The 14,288-nt window shown below is 41.2% G+C and overlaps 1 protein-coding gene across 1 annotated transcript in view; it reads right to left on the minus strand.

The window, feature by feature from the left end:
• OCA2 (OCA2 melanosomal transmembrane protein) overlaps positions 1-13,911 on the minus strand; it is a 181,447-nt gene extending 167,536 nt beyond the window's left edge. Inside the window, exon 1 of the mRNA XM_009645648.2 lies at positions 13,628-13,911. Coding sequence (XP_009643943.1) covers positions 13,628-13,896 — 269 coding nt within the window. The 5' untranslated portion in view covers positions 13,897-13,911. The remainder of the gene's footprint in view (positions 1-13,627) is intronic.
• Between the last annotated feature and the right edge of the window lie 377 nt (positions 13,912-14,288).

The raw sequence follows: 14,288 nt of genomic DNA on the forward strand, positions 1-14,288 counted from the left end.
GCGATACCCCTTCACCAAGACCACTAACATAGTAACATACATGGTTTCCAAGCCTCAGGACACTCATTCCACAGTGTTGGTTTCTGGTTTGCTGCCGGACATCTTTTTTTCTGCCTTGAAAGGTCTCAGATATCTACAGGTACCTGAAGGCTACAGTGTCAGAGAAGGAGCTATCAGATTTATGTTAACAAGATGCTTTAAAACACAGATTTTGCATTCAGTGCCAATGGGAGATGAATTTGAAACATGAGATCTAAGTCCATAAACACATTCAACTTAGATTCTCAAAGAAGAAAAAAAAAAAGAAGAAGAAAAAACACCGAAAAAATTAAGGATTTTAAATAATGCATTCCAAAGAAACTCTGAGACTTTCCTTGTGCGGTGCAGAGCAACATGCAAATTATATTCGGCAAGTCTCCCCCCAAGTGGGGAAACTGATCATAAAAACAAAGGATAATGATGCTATTTCAGCTTCCCTTCCTCCTGATTTAAGCTGTAATCCTCCTCCAGGTAAGAACATACCCCTGTGCACTGAAAGATCAACAAAACAGAATCATGCCTCTCAGGGTTCAGAAGGAAACTCCTTTTCCTACATGGCAGATGGCTCTGTTCTGGCAACACAGTTTAACTATACACCACATTTCTCGATAGCAATTATGCACAGTCACACAGATGCCAGACTCTTCTCTCAGACACTGCCTTCCCTTTGGCCCTATATAGAGCGACACATTGGTTAGTCCATAGTCTCACAGAGGTGATTTTCTTCCACCTTGCTCCTGACATAACATATTCTTGATGAGAAACACCATAATATTTCCTATGCATGTTCTAAAAATCAGCACCGACCCAAAGCTAAATAAATCCTGGATACTGATCACAAAAAAAAAAAAAAAAAAAAAAAAAAAAGTAGGATTCTGCTCCCTGGCCATATGGTTAATAAGTCTTTGCATACTCATGAAAATTTCTGGCCATCCAGCTATGAGTTTATATAAATAAAACCTCATTCTGTGCTCCCAAAGAAAAATAAAATAGAAAAGGGAAAGTGTCAGTGCTGCTGACTTAAAAAAAAAATTCTTCAGCAAGAGAGAGATTATCTGAAGAAAAGGGGAAACCCTACGCTGGCGTAGCTGCCCATTGCCATCAGCTTCTCTCTGTCTTCTCCCCCTCATTAAGGCAGAACGCTCCAAGCTGCTATACGGAGATGGATGAAAAAAACCCAGCATGGACCCCATTAAAGAAGCAAGACAGATATGACTGTGTCCCAAAGCAGAAGATTTGAGACGAAAGATCTCTGCTACTGGTCCCACCCTGGCAGAGATGCCATGGAGCCCAGATAATTTAGACAGTTAAAGACAGAAGAAAGTTTACAAATGTTTTGTTCCTTCAGTCAGATACGATGCCTGAATAATCTAATTTTCAATCAAAACCACTTGTTAGCACTTTAAAAAGCATGAAAAACCAGGCCTTTCATCAAAAAAAAAAAAAAGCAAAGCTTGTCCTTTGCTATGTGTTGTACAAGGCACTTACACAGCTGTCTGATTACAATCTGAAACGGAGCAAAAAGGTTTAGTGCTTTTGAATCAACAGCACCTCCAAAAAAGAGAAGCCTGAAACATACATCAGATGCCTGAAAGTTGGATAAAGCATGGTACTAACCAAACACAGCTTCTCACATATATCTTTTGAACAAAACAACTCCAGAAAATGTTGCCAAGATAAACAGCCACTGCACTAACAAATGTCTTTTTAATACAGTCTGCACAGGCAGTCTGCGAAAAGAAATTATCCATGGAGTGTAACACGGCAGGGAAACCGAAGGATACTCTGACAATATGGAAAGGCGAAGGAAAAAGAAAGGTAAGTGGGTACTCTAGGCAGCAGAGCAATAAACAAAGTAACAAAAAAAGAAAGACAAGAGAGAGACACTAAAATGACCATAAACCAGACATTGTTCTTAAACTTTAATGTATAGGTAGTTCTTCTGCACCTCAAGAGTCAACACAGAATATTGGTTGTTCCTTTACACAAAAATAACTGCTTTAAAGCCCCCAAAAATGGAATCACGTTTGAGTCATGGCACTTAAAAGTAGGTTACAACTGCAAAGAAATGTTTTTAAAAGGAACAAACAAAATGTCTATAAGAAGCAGAAGTCCATAGCATGTTGTCACAGAGGAAAAAAATTGTTTTGTACTATTTTAAGGTCATGGAATGTGAAAGTTAATCAGAATAGTAGAAGAACTAAAGCTACAGGAATTATCTCCTCCAGAAGCATTAGGAAAAAGCGTGGGCTGGAGAGAAAAAATATCATGACACATGGCAGAGCTAAAAGAACAGATTTTAACTTAAGACAAAAGCATATAGACATTCAATTTTAAAAAGGCCATTGATTTAATAAGGAAGGATGGGCTCCATCAACATTTATTCTTCATTGCAAGAGTTATGATAAGACTCTCAGCTCTGCAGTGCTATTCGAGTTTATATATTAATTTATTTTGGTGAATAACCAAACATTGTAACCTCAATGGGACAAAGCATGCTCCTACTTGCAACTTTCTTGTTAACGAAGACTAAATCCGGTCTAGACCGTGATACCATGAAGGCCTCATCCCTGAAGAGATACATATGCAGCATAGGTAGGATCCTGATGACTGATGACGACTGCATACAAGTAAATAAATTCCATTACACGTAAGGAAGCTGGTGTCAATACTTAATTTCAATGATCTCAAAGCATTATGTGTATGACCTAAATCTCCTCAGATTCATACAGTATTTAACAAGTACGAAGAACCAGAATTCTCTTTTCTCCATCCTGTCTGCTTGAGCTTAAAATGTTGTTGGATTGACACATCAAGAAAATTAAATTATTAAACTCTAAATTGTACATAAATACATATATTTGTTGCCTGTTTTTGATGTGGAGCCTTTGTGTGTTCTGCCTCACAAACATCAGATTTCCAGCTGAAGGGAAGCGTGACAGGTCTAATGACATCAATGGAGCTTTTTCAACTTTTGCTGACAGACCCATAGGTCTGCACAATACCCATACATACAAATCCTTATGGCAATCTATCATTCTTTTTTTTTTGCCAAGGTTATATCTTCTGTCAAAATAGGCTAATAGGAATATTTCTGGCCATATAATCCTCTTCAATACTGTTATACAACTATGAACAGATTTGTAATGGGTGCTTGTTGTCATTTTATTTGTAGTTAAAACCAATATTTTTCCACGTGCTGATGTTCAAAATTTTTACCCTGAAACATCACTGTTCCTTACAGTTCTGGTTTAGCTCATTTTTGGGTACAGACCACAATATACCAAGTGGACACGAGATGAAAATATTGTCTAAAATGCACAAATTACATTGTGCCACTTCTGCATGGAGAATTTGCCCTTGCTGGCCTGCTCTGGAAAGCACTGGGAGGCACTCTGTACAGTACACGGAGCGTCTTGGCAAAGAAGTCACGCACTGGCAATGGATGCAACAAAACCATGTATTTATCAATATTACGGCATAGCCCTGCTGTTTTAGCTTACACAACTGAAGACACATCAGAAAAAACAGGATTACATTCCTTGTTACCCTCCATTCTGGGTTTACCATTCCTTTTATCAGACAGATTCACTAAATTCAGGTTCATGCTTTTCACTCTAAGAGGTTTACATGATGAACCAGCTGTCAATAGACTCCTAAAGAGGATTGCAGCTCACGTCATTGATGTGGCCAAGGAGGTAGAGTTGCTCCTATCATTCCTAGAAAGATTAGAGACAAAAGAATATTTGAAGCTGCTTTTACTCTTGTGTTTTCTAAGCAGCAGAGAGAATAAATTACATGAGACCACAAGAGTGGGTGGAGAAGTCACTGTGAAATACTTACCTACCCTATTCAAGGAAGTAGTATATTAACCCAGGACTGGACCTCTTACAATAAATTCATCAATAGCACAGCGCTTCCTCCTCAAACAGCAAATGCAATGCCCTGCCAGACAGACCAGATCCATGTAACTGCCAGCATGGCCACCTGAGAGAAACGCTTTCATACGCCACCACTGCCAGAGCTTCACTTCGGGCAAGGGAGTCCTTACAAAAACTCTGCTCAAGGATACCAGGGAGTGAATGGCAGATGGACTGTATCTACTGTCCTTACCAACTAGCATGGAAAAGGGAATACTTCAGGAAGTGTGAGCAAAGCCTTCAGCCTCTCACAGCTGCTTCTGAATGATGCTAATTCACAGACAGTACTGAGTCAGTATCTTCTGCCGCACTTCTGAAAACTGTGAGTTGCTGTAACTGCCAATCTGTTTTCTGTCTCACCCTGCCCAGAAGAAATCATATAAAATATGTGCAAAAGAAAAAAAGAAAAAAAAAAAAGAAACCCGAGTGCATTAATTCTGAACCTACTCAGTCCTGACAGACCTGGCTCCAGCTCACTCTGCTGTCCTTGACTCAGCTCCGACCGGCTGTGGCCAGAGCTCTGCGTGGTCTCTGACTTCTGCTGGTCCATTAGCACAATTATTGCAGGTTGGCCCTGCAGCCCCATTAGTACCTATCAAGCAGAGAATTGCTTGCTTGATCACTGTCTGTAAGCATTTTGGTGACTCATTTATCAGCTTTTGCTGTATTTCAGAGAGTAAATCACTTGAGCGCCTTACAAATAGCAGGTTTTAAAAAAAGCCATATGATTTGCCAGACTACAGACTGTGACCCTATTTTTTTTTTTAATTCACTGGCTAATTTCTTCCATCTGCATGAATCTATTTTTTCATCAACTACATTCAGTTTAACATGAACTTCAGTTCTTAAATGTATGACCACCACTATGCTGCATATTTTTGCTGTGGCTGAGGAATGATTTCCAGTGCTTCTAATGCAAAAGGACAAACCACTCTGTTGCTAATTAATTCTAATGGCAGAGACATTTAAAGTGTTGGGCAGACTGAAACGCATCTCTATCACTGAGCAGAACTAAGCTCTAAAACATCTGCTCCCAACAGTAAGCTACAAAAAAAAAAAGGAAGGAAGGAAAGATTTCTTTCGTGGGATTGTCTAATTTTTGAGGGATCATGGCCTTCCATGTTTTTATCTTGTTACAGGTCTCAGTTTGTTTGGAGAGTGACAAGGGACCAACAGTTTTGTACTCGTTTGTCAACTGCAGCTTTGGGTGGAGTTAGGACTTTTTATGATAACTGAGGACTGATTGCATCAGAGTCTGGCTTACAACCATGGCATTAACTTGCTTTCCTTTAATTCACTCCATAGCTCACTACACCCTGCTCTCACTCTGTATTTCATGCTGTATTTCAGCTTCACTCAGTGTCCCTCCGTAGCTACATGGAAGGGTTTCCATTCATCCTTCTCACTATTCCTACTGTCTCTGCATTTTATTGATATCTCTCCTTCCAGATGCTTCTCCTTCCACCTGTGTCTCAGAGTCTGCTCTCCTCCCTCCATGCTCAGCAGCAGCTCTCCTGTAGCCTGGACAGAGGCTGAGACAACATTTCTGGGCAGATGCTCAGCATGAACTAAGTTACCCAAGCCCTCACTTGACTACCCTGACTGCTAGGAAAGACAGGAGGCTGCAAAGCCTTCCTCTTCTCTTCTTTCAGGCTCTTAAATTTTCAACAAATTAATAATCACTGGAAGAAGAAGCAAGAAGATGAGATAAAACAAAACAATGCTGATGATCAAGAAATTTACTTAGAAATAGAATACCTGAGTTAGAGTTGCTGTTTCAATGGATGTTGCGTTATTTATTTAGAGTGATAAATTGAAAGAGGAAAGAAAAAATAAGAGTGCCTTGGAGCCTGGTGGCCCATACATTTACTCAAGATTTAGGAGGTGTGTGCTTACTATCCCTCAGAGCAGGGTGGAGATTGCACATCCACCTCCTACAGGACATTTAGAATCATAGAATCGTCTAGGTTGGAAAAGACCTTTAAGATCATCAAGTCCAACCATTAACATAACCCTGCCATCCCACCACTAAACCATGTCCCTAAGCACCTCATCTATCCTTTTAAATACCTCCAGGGATGGGGACTCGGCCACCTCCCTGGGCAGCCCATTCCAGAGCCTGACAGCCCTTTCTGTGAAGAAATTTTTCCTAATGTCCAACCTAAACCTGCCCTGGCACAACTTCAGACCATTCCCTCTTGTCCTATCATCCGTTACCAGGGAGAAGAGGCCAACCCCCACCTCGCTACACCCCCCTGTCAGGCAGTTGTAGAGGGCGATAACGTCTCCCCTCAGCCGCCTCTTCTCCAGACTAAGCAACCCCAGTTCCCTCAGCCGCTCCTTCTAAGACTTGTGCTCCAGACCCATCACCAGCTTTGTGGCTCTCCTCTGGACATGTTCCAGCAATACAGTATCTTTCTTGTAGTGAGGGGCCCAAAACTGAACACAGTATTCAAGGTGCAGCCTCACCAGCACCAAGTACAGGGGCAATTACATTTACAGTAAGAAAACCCTACTGGAATTACTTCTTTTTTGGTTGGACCATGAAACCAAACTGCCCTTATCCTGAGCTCTCTCCTCCTACGCTCTGCAAAGTTCATGGGCTCCTGCCCTACCTCAGACTCACTGAGGTCCAAACCTTAAAGCTAAATGGTCCAAACTCACTGTCAGACATCAGATTCCTCTCCATGACTCCTCTTCTCAACTATTTCTGGCTGAACTTTCCAGTTTTGTCTTGCTCTATCCTTCAACCACAGGGCCTGGGCCCATGGAAACGTTGCCATGTTGTCATCCAGACCATTTACTGCCCAACAGCAGCACTGCAGTGGCTGTCTCTCCACATGTCCACCTGCTGCAGCCAGACTTTTAAGGGCCGTGGATATCCAATGGTTTTTTTTTCCTTCTCCCCAGTCACTGCCAGCAAAGACTCAATTGTTCTTTCCCACATAAAGGTTTTGCACATCTACATGGCACAAAACTGGGGACAAAACTGAATTCTTATTAATTAGTATAATTTCACCACCTGCTAGTGCAAACTTCTGATTTCTGCAAATTCTTTAGTATGTCAGAGCTGTCACCCGCACATAGGCACACCAGCCAGGAGCGAAGCACACAGAAGAGTTTTTCAAAGAAAAATCTTCATTGAGGCATCCTGAGTGACTGAGCTGTTTGCTTCATCTTACATTGACAGCTACTCCTCACGTCAGCTATTTAAGCCCCATGCATGCCCTCCTGCTCAACTGTGACTGCCTCTGTGCAACACATTTCTTTTCAAAGTCTGGCTGTCTGGTTGGCTTAGCCCTTCAACCTTATAATGTAAAAAAATCATTGCTGACATAAAAAGCCTTCCCCCGTTTAAACAGAGGTTTACATGAGGCAACAGCTGTCCAACCCCAAAGAGGATTGAAGCTTGCATGTTACTGGCAGCTTTCCACAATTGGCCTAAGAGGTCTAACAAAGATGAACCCCACATAACCATATTATTAACCATTAGGAAGAGAGCAGCTGCTTGCAAAATTCAACAGTTTTGTGCAATGTCACAGCGACTCAGTTGAAACATTTGATCTTTGGAGGTTGGTACACTGCAAATTTTTCACTGAGTGCTGAGTTCAGTTTTTAGCCTGACAGTGGGAAAAGTGTGAAGCAGTTAATTAGTACCCCCTAATTCTTTCAACAGAGCACCTACAAACAAAAATTAATAGTGGTGGGTTTCTGTTTACCAAAATGTCCTGTCAGAATCAAAAAGCATTGGAGTGGCTACATAGGAGTGCTATGGTTTTACTCTGCTGATGACAGAACAGAAATTGGAGTACATGACTGATCTGAGATATTGTGAATAATTATAAGAAATAAGCACTGAGATGATGAATAGTACACAGCAACAGAGAAATTAAGTAACTCTGAACACAGGGAACTATATCATGAGTGAGGTCTGTGCCTGTATGTTTCATTAACAGCAAAAACTAACTTAAAATCAGTCTTTTGCTGAACACACATCTTTTGCTCAAATGAAGCCAAACACTCTCCTTAAATTGTGCCAAGCAACCACATTTCTGTCTCCCTTCCATTCCCACTCCAAGATGCTTTCTTCCAGGAAATGGGGAGCAACAAGTTAAAAAGGGGCAGCAGAACTTTCCAATAACTTATCTGCCTACTGTGCATAATGTTGTCTTTTCTTATACTTCCTACCATGCAAGCTAAAGGTTTGCTAGAGCTGCTTATTGCTTCTTTTGAGTTTTTCAGGTTTTGAACAGTATTTTGTGATGTAGCAGAGGCAACAGCAGGGAGCTGTAATCTGAGAGAAGGGAGTCTCAGCAGTCCCGTGTCCCCACACGGTTTGCTCATGACAAGCTGTGTTGAGGCCACATGCCTCCATGTTAGCAACAAATGCCTGAGAGAGTATATTCAAAATCAAATGAACGAAATTAAATAAGTTATTAAAGTTGTGACTTTAAAACTTCTTCAATATTATTTGTTCACTGCAGTGCCATAGCTTTTAAAGATCCTCACAGGGAATTGAAACCCAGAAACATTCACTACAGATAAGAAATGGAAAGCAAGCTAGAAATGTCACCATTCAAGCAGCAAGCAAAGGAGCACCAGAAGCCACACGAGAATGATGAATGTGGTGGTTTGCTGTGAAGTCATCTATCTGTCCTGGACTCCTCTCTAATGTTTGTGTGATTGGCATGAAAAATCAGAATGGTTCCTACACAAACATGCAATTATGATGTGAAAATAACTGCTTTCCCCGTTTGACTGTTGAACAGAAGATGATCCCATTTTATTCTAACAGCCAAAGATCAAAATTAGTCTCGGGGCACACAGAAAATGTGACTTGAATGGGTTTGAGTTCTTTTTTTCCTCAGTCTTTTTCCCCTGTCTGAAGAAGCTTTTAAATTGTCACATAAATTTTACTTGTTTAGACAGTAACCATGTCTTCTTGACATCTAATTCTAAGTCTCATAAATGTCCTTTAAAAGTAGCAATATATCAATGTAATTAAAAATCAAAATTGAGATTTATAATCCCTCACTGCTAAAGGCATAACTTTACTTTCATATTGACTTCTCACTATACAACACCTTATCCTCTCCCAGCTTCTCCAACTAACAGGAAATTGCAATCTTTCCCTTGTATCGCTGCAGACCAAGAATTCAATAGACATTTTTAACTCACCAACCTTCTCATTGCAAACCAGTCTCCCTACTGATCCTGGGATCACAGATTCAGGGCAAAGGAAGAGTTGGATTTGGGTGATTGTTTTTACTTTTTCTTACATAAGTGAGCATTACATAAGTGAAACTGAGAGACAGGAGAAATGCTGGGAGAAATAGTTTTGCTTGATGAAACGCAAATTCAAGAAGATTCAAAAAAAAAAAATGTTATTTTTTGTTATCTCAGAGATGAATCTTCTTAATGAGGCACAAAGATTAAAGAAAAATACTTTCAAGGACTGTCATATTAAATGACCAGCAAATTCCAGGGCCAAATTCATCCAAATGCAACCTCAGTGAAGTAACGCTAGGGCTTGGTTTCATCACCTCCCTTTCACAATCTAATTTCTCCTGAGATGTTCACGACATAATGAATGGACAACTGCCAACCTTTTTTTTCTTTTCCTAGGAAGATAATGTTATTATCTGACCACCTAAAGGAGGTACAGCCAGCAATTACATCAAAGAAAGGAAGGCACCAAAAGGCAATATGAAACGAATGCCACAGGGTCTAGTAACTCTATTACCCCTTTCTTCCACCACCTTCTATCATTTTTATATTCCAATGAATGCTCTTCTTTTTTCAGTAACATATTTTTAAGTAGCAACAAAAAGCAATTGGTTACATGGGATTAAAAATTGCTATTCATCTCATTTCTGTAGTTGGCCTTTGAGGCTCTCTAACTCCTAAGTGGAAAACAGCTGACTTCACCCCCTTCCTGTGGATCACAAAGGAGGATTTCAGATTTGGTTGACATAAAGGCATGCCGTTAGGCTTTTCCCATGGAAGTAGCACTGACACTGATGAGACCAAGGCCAAACCAAGGGGCCTTTTTTGTGGCCACATCATGTATGTGCAGAGACATGGTGGAAGGAAGTAGCCTGCAGTTTTGGAGATGTCAGGGCTGACCTGAGGAGCATTGTCCAGGCAGCCACTGAGCAGCATGAAATCTTCCTGCAAGGTAAGGGGCTCAGGAAGGTGGCTTGGACCAACATCTATCGACTGCAAAAGCCACTTTCATGTAACGGTAATAAAAAAGAGCCTGGTCAATCTATTGTTTAAAGGCTGAGGAGAATGAGAGAAGTGCAAAATCAAAATCCAGAATTCACTGTCATTTTGCACTAGTTTAAAATCCATATTTCTGATAGACCAAACTATACTGCATGATGCAGTTCACTATGGATGGACACCTAGGCCAGGTGCATTCCCAGAGAACGCCACTGGGGCTCATTTGTAGTCCACTTCAGAGATAGACGCCTGCATGTCCCACAATGAGCAGGGCTGAAGGAAGTACGTTATGTTGCTCACGAGAAGGCTGGCAGGCTTATTTCGGGGGAAGGACGCTCCGGAAAGACAAAGTCATTGGAGTGACCACCGTGGATGGTCCAGACCTCCTCACACAGAGCCCAGGGAGCCTAAGGCAATGCAGTAAAAGCTGGAGTCAGAAGGTATTGTTTTTCAGTACGTGAGGTAAATGAGAAGGCATTTTGACAGGCAGGCAGCCCAAGACAATACGCACACCAACCACAAAATACGTGCAGGATTGCGGTACAGTCAAATGGAAATGTTCAGTCCAGAATAAGGTGGACCTCTATCTCCCTGGGAAAAGGACCCCGGTTAACTCAAGAACATTTTCTTAAAGGTAATTTTAGCGACCGAGATAAATCCCCTGTTCTGTTAAATAGATTCTTTGGAAAGTCTTGTCTCAGCGTACATTTGAACAATTTAGTGAACCTGGGAATCTTATCCCTGAAAGATAATTCAGCAATTTAAGTTAAGTAGATGCATTAAAACAAACCATACAGACATGTCAATTTAGTGAACCTCTTTACAGAAAAAAAAAAAAGGATTTGATCTCTGCTTTTTTTAATCATTAGTAGTTTTCCTTGCAAGCAAAAGAACAATTTACATTAAAAGCTGATTCTCATTCTAATGAAACTAATCAAACAACTCGTGAGTCTGCAAAGGTTTATCCATGTTTTTATCTGCATTCTGTTGAGTAGTCCCAATGACTTAAGGGTAATTACTCATACTAGAGGGGTCACACAGATCACATCAGTATTTTAGCTCCACTTAATGTACGTTGGCTAAAATACACACTAAGAAGAGCCAGATAAGATTCATCTCCAGGTGAAAAAAATCAATATTGGAGGAGCAAGAGAGGTAAAGATCAACAAGGAGAAATTTCAGGAAATCCCTTCCTGAGCCCTAATATATTACTAGAGAAGATTAGATATACATTTGTCTGTAAGGGAGCACAGGGAGGGCTCTTTAATTGTACCTCTATTTCTAAATCACGCACGGTGACTACAGTTGCCTCAACAGAAAAATGGTGTTATCAAGATACCTGGAGCTACAGTAGCCTGCACTTGCAGGAAGGTGGGCTCACTCACCCATGATTTAGTATTTTTCATCTCTGTCACCTGCGGCCATGATTTCCAAACCGTGGTTCATAGGTTTAGAGCAAGTTGCATGTCACCAGTACACAGACTCCTACCACCCACTGGAAAATAACAGGAAGACTTTTAGCCAGAAGAGTGAGAGCTGGTCCATAAGAATGCAATCATGGGGTTTGTTCCTGTACCAGGATACTAACAGGACAGTAAATAGCACTGGTAAACATACCTGTAGCAAGACATGTAAGTGAATTCGCAGAAGAAAAACCTTATCTCCAGATGCACTTAGTCCTTCCCTTCCCCTGCCTGCCTCTCATCCTCAAATACATGCTGTACTTACTGTGCTCTTTCAAAACAAGACGACATTAACTCACCCCCGCCACATGCTGAACTGAAGAGCTTTTACAAGATTTGGTTCTGTCAGTAAAACTCTTAGTCAACACAACAAATCCTCAAATACTCCAAAAATCATTTCTAAAGGATTTAGATGGCTTTTGTGGTCAAGCTGTCAATTTGATTATTTTTTTAATATTTGGAAAGCACAGCTATAATGATTTCCAGTTCTCACTCTGACAGAAATACTTTTGGATGCACATAAAACCTTGACTTGGTTTGCTGTAGACTTGTAGGACACACACTGTAGGTGAGTAAGGGGTGCAGCAAAGCTCCTCCAGCTAGCCTGGCTCCCCCTTGCCCAGATCAGGGAACTTACCAAAATGCCCCAAACATCCTTTACTCCCAGTATAAGCAGATTTCCTTCTAAATGAGATGCAAGGGCGCAGGACAGACCTCAGCCCTGCCCAGCAATTCAGGGATGTGTCCACCATGCCCAGAACTGTGGGGAGCCCCTGGGACTGCACCTCCCACCCTACTCGAGCAGCTGCGGAGAACCACACACAGAGTTCAGGGAGGGAGAAGAATAAAAAGAAGATTCTGTTCTTTGGATGAAAAGTCTAGCTGACTACAGGTAAGACTTACCCAGGATTCTGATCTGCATTACACTTCTCATTCACTTTAAATAATTAAATAACTTGTATTTTTATGCTTATTTAACTTTAATTGATTTTAAAAAATAATCTGATTTAAACATTAAACTGCTTTGAAATCTACCATGGTTTTTTCCTGGCTTGTAGCAGCGCAACAAGAGTCTCCAGCATCAGATTTTGGAAATTCTGCTGGCATTCTACTTCACCACAGCAGTGTAAGCCATCTTGCTCAATGCAGATTTTCCCAGGCAGCATTTCAAGGCCTGGGCTCTGCAGGAGCTCGGATTAGCTACAGCACTACTCTCGCTTTAGGCTCTCTCAAGTCACCTCTACAAATTCTCAAAACTACCCAAAAAAAGGCTGCCTTCCATGTGCTGCGGTTGCTGCTGGTACAAAGCTTGCCCCATCCTGCTACCAAAGGGGTTTAAGAAAGTGAACGTGTGAACAAGAAAGGTTTGAAAAGCCACCTGCAATATTTTGGGGTCTGCAAAATATTTCTAAATACTTACAAATAGAATTGCTGAGGTTGTGTCTGTCACAACAGGAAAGCCTGGCACCCCCATCCCCAAATCTGCACCTTTCCTGACACAGGAGAGGACAGACAAGGAGCAGGCGCTCCTTGCATGTTTGATACGTGCTGTGTGAACTGTCACACTTGCGCCATTAGTGCCACTTCGGTGTTACCAGTCTTAGCCACAGCAATTCTAGTTTCCGGCCTTACGATGCGTTTTTCTGAAGGAGGTGAGAGGTGGAACGTGAAAACTGCTTTATCCCTCTGTGTTTTATGACACTTGGTGACACCAAGCAGGGAAGAAAAGCCGTGTGTCTGATCTTGGAAACACAGAAAAATTGGCCCAGTGCTGCTATTAAAACTGAGATAAGTTCAGAAATCCAGTGATCCATGACCCCCCCCATGGCAATTAAGACTGCTGTGATGCCCCATTAAGCTTCCTGTTCTCTACCTGGGAGAAACAACACTCATTTAATGAACATGCATATCTGCTCTGCAAGGAAATAAAAATGAATTTGCATTAGGAGAAAAAATATTCTGTTTGTCCTTATTCTTTACCTTCCCTGCATGGGGTCAGAAGTGAAATCCTTCCCCAGAGCAATGCAGCCGTCCTCTCCTATTGCTGTTTTTTCACATGGGGTCTGTGGCTCTCCAAGACTCTCTATCATGCCATGATACTCCTTCAATAGCCGCAGCTCATTGCAACTTCTGGTCACTGGTTTGCCTGCTACCTTTGCAGATAAACTGGTTTGATGTAAAGATGTCTGATTCAACTCCATCTCTTGTTGTCTAGAAATTGTACTGTCATCTTTGTTATCCAAGTACATCTGTCCCTGGGGGCTGTTCTCCTAAAGAAAGTGAAAACAAATATATTAGGACTAAATTGAATTGACTCAGTGTTTACTTCCATACAAGCATGTTAAAAATGCCAAGCAGAAGATTTTTTTGTACACCTTTGGATACTTCTCTTGCTGGTTTATTTCCACTTAAACCTCTCTGCAACTTCCAAACTAGCCATTATCAAAACCATTGAAACACACAAAGAGGTGGCTCTTCTACTTTTTCCATGTCTACCAGGACTTTCACCCATAAATTTCCCAGAAACTTGCACTGGCCTATCCCACAGAATAAGCCAAAATTATTTCCACATCAGCGTCTTATATCACATCTTCCACATCTTCCTGGCTTATAACAGCACCGTTTCACCACTTTTCCGCAG

The sequence above is a fragment of the Egretta garzetta genome, unplaced genomic scaffold, assembly GCF_000687185.1.
Source record: "Egretta garzetta isolate BGI_Z169 unplaced genomic scaffold, ASM68718v1 scaffold788, whole genome shotgun sequence".
NCBI classification, from domain to species: Eukaryota; Metazoa; Chordata; class Aves; order Pelecaniformes; family Ardeidae; genus Egretta; species Egretta garzetta.